Source organism: Lytechinus pictus, chromosome 8, assembly GCF_037042905.1.
Source record: "Lytechinus pictus isolate F3 Inbred chromosome 8, Lp3.0, whole genome shotgun sequence".
Lineage (NCBI taxonomy): Eukaryota > Metazoa > Echinodermata > Echinoidea > Temnopleuroida > Toxopneustidae > Lytechinus > Lytechinus pictus.
In genome coordinates this window covers 39,624,896-39,630,895 of record NC_087252.1, presented here as the reverse complement: position 1 = coordinate 39,630,895, position 6,000 = coordinate 39,624,896, and the positions used below count along the sequence as shown (strand labels likewise).

The window sequence follows — 6,000 nt, the reverse complement described above, 5'->3', positions numbered from 1 at the left end:
AAATGCTGAAAATTTCATCGAAATTGGATAACATATAACGAAGTTAATGAATTTTAAAGTTTAGCAATATTTTGTGAAAATAGTTATATGCACATCATCATTAATATTTTAGCGGCTGATGATGTCACATCCCCACTTTCTTTTTTCTTATGTTATTGTGTGAATAATGTGTCCCCTTTATAATGAAATAAGTTGCAGCAATGAATATCTAATGCACACAATCAGTTGTCAATCCAATTTTTTCAGTTCTTGGAAGAAAACAATTTGAATGAAACTAATTTATCTTATAATAAAATACAAAAGAACAAGTGGGGATATGACATCACCAAGTTACTCATTGAATATTTATGAAGACATGCCTTGAACTGTTTCACCGGAATAATGCAAATTTATAAAATGCAATAACTTTGTTATTCCTAGTCCGATTTTGATCAAATTTTCAGTGTTTTGTTTGTCTGATTTTTCTTTATCTGTTTAAATCATATTGTTCTCAGCCCGGAGCATCCCTTTAATTTCAATGCAGCTATTAAATCTGTGAAAATACAGTAAAAAATCAAATTGGAGATTAGATATGCATGTGAATAACTTCACTAAAATAAACTCTGAAACTAAGACACGATTTTTGTATGAAATATTCTTAGATAGATGGTCTTACACGACTTTAATTTCGTGAATATAACTTTACATCATACAAATTTCAATACAGGTCCGTTTATTTTGCATGCATAGCAATGAATGAAAGAAGGGGATAAAGACAACATAACAAACCTTTTTTCTTCATTGTTTAATGTATTGTTTTTTCAAATTCTATTCATTTTCTTGAAGAAAACATTTACATGTAAAAACAAAACGTGACAACATAACTGGGTGACCTCGATGAAAGCAATACTTACGATCTTATCATATGAAAAAAAAATAGGCTACAAATATAACCCATAATTTAATCTCTTTTATTCCAAAATATTTACGAATTTTTGGAATTGCAACGGGGATGCATTCTACATCATAGTAAATCTATTGAAAATCATTATGTCCAGGCCGGCAGGCCCCCGTAAGTGGCGGCCAGGGCGGCGGAAGGCAAAAAATTTAGGGGGGACCACCAAAAATTCAAAAAAAAAATTAAAAAAAAAGGTTATCAACCAAAATTTTAGGGGGGACCATAACAAAAAAATTTGACAAGCAAAAAAAAAAAAAAAGGTTATCAACTAAAAATTTAGGGGGGATTGTCCCCCCACCTCAAATTTAGGGGGACAGATCCCCCCGCCCCCACTTCCGCCGCCTATGTTGAAAATGCCTGTCAAATTACAATAAACGGCTTGGAGATCTCTGTCGAAAATTCGTGAACCAGGACAGCAGATCGTCCCAAGAATCAGAGCTGCCAAAAAAAATGCAAATGTTTTTTTGGTTTTAATGTTTTTTAGCCTTTATTCAGATAATATCACATTTTTCATACATACAAGGGTAATACATGAAATATACAAAATAACATGAAGTACATATATACAGCAATATAAAAAAGAAATATTATACATTGTAATATACATTTTTTGAACAAAGATTACCATAACCCATAATACAAACCAAAAACAGTTATTTTCACTTGTATTTACTGGATAATAATGCGGTATTGTGTGATGAAAAAAAAATCCAAACATAAAGACTTTTTAAGTTCTCAGCAGATAATAAAATTGATATATAAAATATATATACTTAAATATCCATAAATTATTTTGTAACACAATACAAAAAAATTAAGTCTCTACGTTTATACTTAGAAAGTGTACAACAATCTGAATAAGGATTTTATGTATAAAACACACAAAAACAAAACAACAACAAAATGTGAAGGGAGAGCAGCCAAACTGAAACCCATCTACTTTATGTTTTAACCATGCCGTTTGTTTAGAGTCCGACACTGCTGTTTTGATTCACCGATTTTCAACAAACGCTGCTTTGTCATGAAAGGCTTTTGACAATAGATTCTCAGCGTTCTAGACAGCATCTGTGTAGTGGTTGTGAAAACTCCCCAGAAGGAAGAACCAATTCAATTGGACCAGTTCGACCAGTAGAACTGGTAACTCTGGAAATTGGAACACCGGTTTACTGGTCTAACTGGTCGTACTGGTCCAGTTAAAATTATACTGGACCAGTTAAAAATTAAATTGGTCTTGAATTACTGGTCTCCAGTTAATTTTTAACTCCAGTTGATTTTTAACTGGAATTTTGAAACTGGTCCAGCATACACCAGTTTGATGAAAAACAATTTAACTGGTATTACTACTTTAATTGCCTGAACTGCATGGAACTGGTTTCCAGTTGATTTTTACTGGTCCAGTTAAAAATCACCTGGCCCAGTAAAAATATACTGGAAACCAGTAAAAATATACTGGAAACCAGTAAAAAAAAAATACTGGTTTTTCCTTCTGGGTCCCTCGGGTATCAATAAACGGGACGGGAACGGTGAAAGTCTGAAAGAGGACATTAACCGATCGATAGTCGAGACCCCTTCTTTTTATAGTATTCGTCCATCTTTCTTATTTTTACACCTCAAATGTTTCAATACTAAACAAAAAATCATAGGTGGTCCTTCCCCTGCCTGGCCTTGGTGCCACCAACATTCCTAGGCTACATAAATACATCGACTTTAGATATTTGGTAATGCCCTACAATCCATTTAAGAACTATCTACATTATATATATCTATATATTTATCTATCTATCTATCTATCTATCTAATTATCTATATATCTGTCTATGTATATTTTCCACTGTTTATTGCGCCATATTTCTGTTTAAACATCCATACACACATATATATTGTTCTTGTATAGAGTAAAAATAGTTATGACGGTAATGAAATTACACTTGATTACAATGACGACGACGTCAGCAATGATTGGAACCTCATACACCGTACCTTAGTTCTCATTCAGTAATACTCATTTTTCTAATACTTCAAATGCAAAAATAAGCAATTATACGGTCAGTTCATCATCGTTCATTTATTGGTATCGCCTGAGGGCGTCCTTTACCATCGTTCCTTGAACGCTCACGGACCACGATGACGACGATGAGAACGATGATGAGGAGTACAAGACTAGCGATTACGGCAACGAGGATGACTTCGGTAACGGTCATGGTCATACTGACTTGACTAGGTACAGGGTCTGACTCGATGGAAGGATACTGTGTTGGAGGGTAGTCACCACACATCGGGAATCCTTCTGGAACAGGAGGAAGGTCGGATTGGTTCCCGACGCGAATTAAGATCCCCATTCCATCCTGGCAGTAAAAAAAAAGGAATTCGCTTTGTAAAGATTTGTAAAAAAAAATATGAGCTGCGAAGCCCGACATGCACCTAGTGCATGCAATAATGTTTCGATATGATCAACGCTGAAGTTGTTTCATTATCATCCCATGCTTCTCAATAATTAAAAGTGACCTAAATGTTAACAAGTGGAATGCCTCTGGCAGTCTGGCCTGCATTACGCGATACAAGATAGCAGCAGTGCTAACTTTGAAAACAGCTATTGAATAATTATTCACAAAAAACCCCACTCATATGATAAAGAAACACTGTCCATTGACCCAACTTTACCTAATAGATGTCTATGACCATATAATCATGTGACCTAAGACGTGCGCAAACCATACTTGATAACCCTGATGTCTATGTTTCATGAATTACATCTGTAGATCCATAAACTTTCTAAGTTTTGATGCCAATTCAACAAATACCCCAAACACGGCCAAAGTTCATTTACCTTTGATCTTGGTCATGTGACCTGAAATGCACACAGGAAATTCAAGGATACATAGTTACTCTTATGTCCAAGTTTCATGAACTAGATCCATAAACTTTTAAAATTATGATGACAATTCAACAAATACCTCCAACATTATCAAAGTTCGTTTACCCTAAATGACCTTTGACCTTGGTCATGTGACCTGAAAATGGCATAGTATGTTTAGGGATACTTAATTGCTCTAGCGTCTAAGTTTTATGAACTAGATCCATAAAATTTCAAAGTTACGGTGGTAAAAATTCAACATAAACCCCCAATATGGCCACAGTTCATTGACCCTTAATGACCTTTGACCTTTGTCATGTGACCTGAAATTTGCACAGGATGTTTAATGATACTTGATTACTGTAATATGTCAAAGTTTTATGAACTAGCTCCGTTAAATTAAAAGTTATGATAGCAATGAAACTAGTACCCCCAACATTCTCACATTTCATTGACCCTAAATGACCTTTGACCTTGGTCATGTGACCTGAAACTCGGGCAGGATGTTCAGTAATACTCGATTACCCTTATATCCAAGTTTCATGAACCATATACTTTCTAAGGTATGATGTCATTTTAAAAACTTAACCTTAGGTTAAGATTTGATGTTGACGCCGTCACCGCCGCCGTCGGAAAAGCGGCGCCTATATATTCTCGCTATGCTATGCAGGCGAGACAAAAATGGGAACATCCGTCTTCTTATCAGACGCTCGACGTTGAAATGACACCATCTTATGCATTGCCAGCTGGGAAAGCAGTTCATAAGAGCTAATGCGGCCTCCCTGTGTAAAAAAAAATAGGGCCTATATTATTATTGTAAACACTGGTAAAATAGCCTTTAAAACGGCCATATTGAAGCTTTTCGACATGTAATGCACTCGTCGGAGTATAGAACGATGGAGCGAAACAATACTAGTATATGATAGAACCGAGGGAGACAATGATAACTAAACGGCGAGCTGTGATTGGCTGTCGAGGTAAACAATATTAATACATTGTAATTAATACTGTTGTTATTATTGTTTATTAGTTAAAAATAAACACCTTATTTAGATTACAAAAAAAAAGCTTTGCGAATTTGCACCAACAGCCATTACCTTGCCCATTCTGCTCCTCTCTTTATAAAACTCAAAACTTTGAATATAACTGATTTATATCAGTATCAAACAGCAGTGTTGGGTTACTTGTATTTTCACAATCTACTTCCATATAACATTTCCACTATGTTCTCTGCAAATCTTAATGTTCACAATTACAATACAAGAAATCGATATAATTTTCATCGTTGGAAAGTTTTATTTATTTATGTATGAAGAAAAATGTCCTCGATGTAGTATACCAATCATTTGGAATTCATTACCAAATTATATTTCTCTTTGTAATAACCAAAACTCATTTAAAAAACATTTGAAAACATTCTTTTTATCAAAATACTGACATGTACATGTACCCCAAGTAGTGCATGTATTGCCATATTTTTTTTTGTCGATGTTCCTCTGACACATTTCATTTTTGTTTCTTTTTTTGTAAACATGTCTTTCAGTAAACACATAATATATTTTATTGTATAAGATATAGATATAAGGGAACTTATTTTACAGGGCCACATGGCCTTATTTTAGTTTCCCTTTTTTTCATTTTCAAATGATTTAGCATGTATTACCCTTTCTTGTTTTTATTGAAAGGCATTCTGTATTAACTGTTTATATGTATTTTACTTTTATGAATGTATATTATTGCATGTATTTAATTTGTATTGTAATGAACTGTTTTTATATGATTGTGGAAAATAAATGATCAAACAAACAAACAAACAATTATTAATATTACTATTATCATCATCATCGTTAAAATCCCTATATACCTCGAAATGATACTCCATATGGCAATGAAGGATCCACCAGCCAGGATTGTCGGCAACGAAGTCGATGACGGTGTATCCACCGCTTGGTATGACCACGGTGTCCTTTCCAGGGGCGTGGTCGTAGTTTCGAACAATTCCACCATCTATAATGAAACAAATATTAATAAAGATGAAGGAAAGGGCGATCATTCGTCAAATGTAATGACAAGAAATGTCTCGATTGGGATGACGACGATTGATTTTTCCTTATTATTATTATTTATTTTCACTATTATTGTTATTATCATTATTATCATTGGTAGTAGTAGTAGATACTGTAGTAGTAGTAGTAGTAGTAGTAGCAGC

At 34.1% G+C, this 6,000-nt stretch overlaps 1 protein-coding gene across 1 annotated transcript in view; it reads right to left on the bottom strand.

The window, feature by feature from the left end:
- Window positions 1-1,409: 1,409 nt before the first annotated feature.
- Window positions 1,410-6,000, bottom strand: part of LOC129266949 (uncharacterized) — a 28,451-nt gene continuing 23,860 nt past the window's right edge. Inside the window, exons 12-13 of the mRNA XM_064104072.1 lie at window positions 5,656-5,798; window positions 1,410-3,282 (exon numbers count right to left, since the gene is read on the bottom strand). Coding sequence (XP_063960142.1) covers window positions 2,992-3,282; window positions 5,656-5,798 — 434 coding nt within the window. The 3' untranslated portion in view covers window positions 1,410-2,991. The remainder of the gene's footprint in view (window positions 3,283-5,655; window positions 5,799-6,000) is intronic.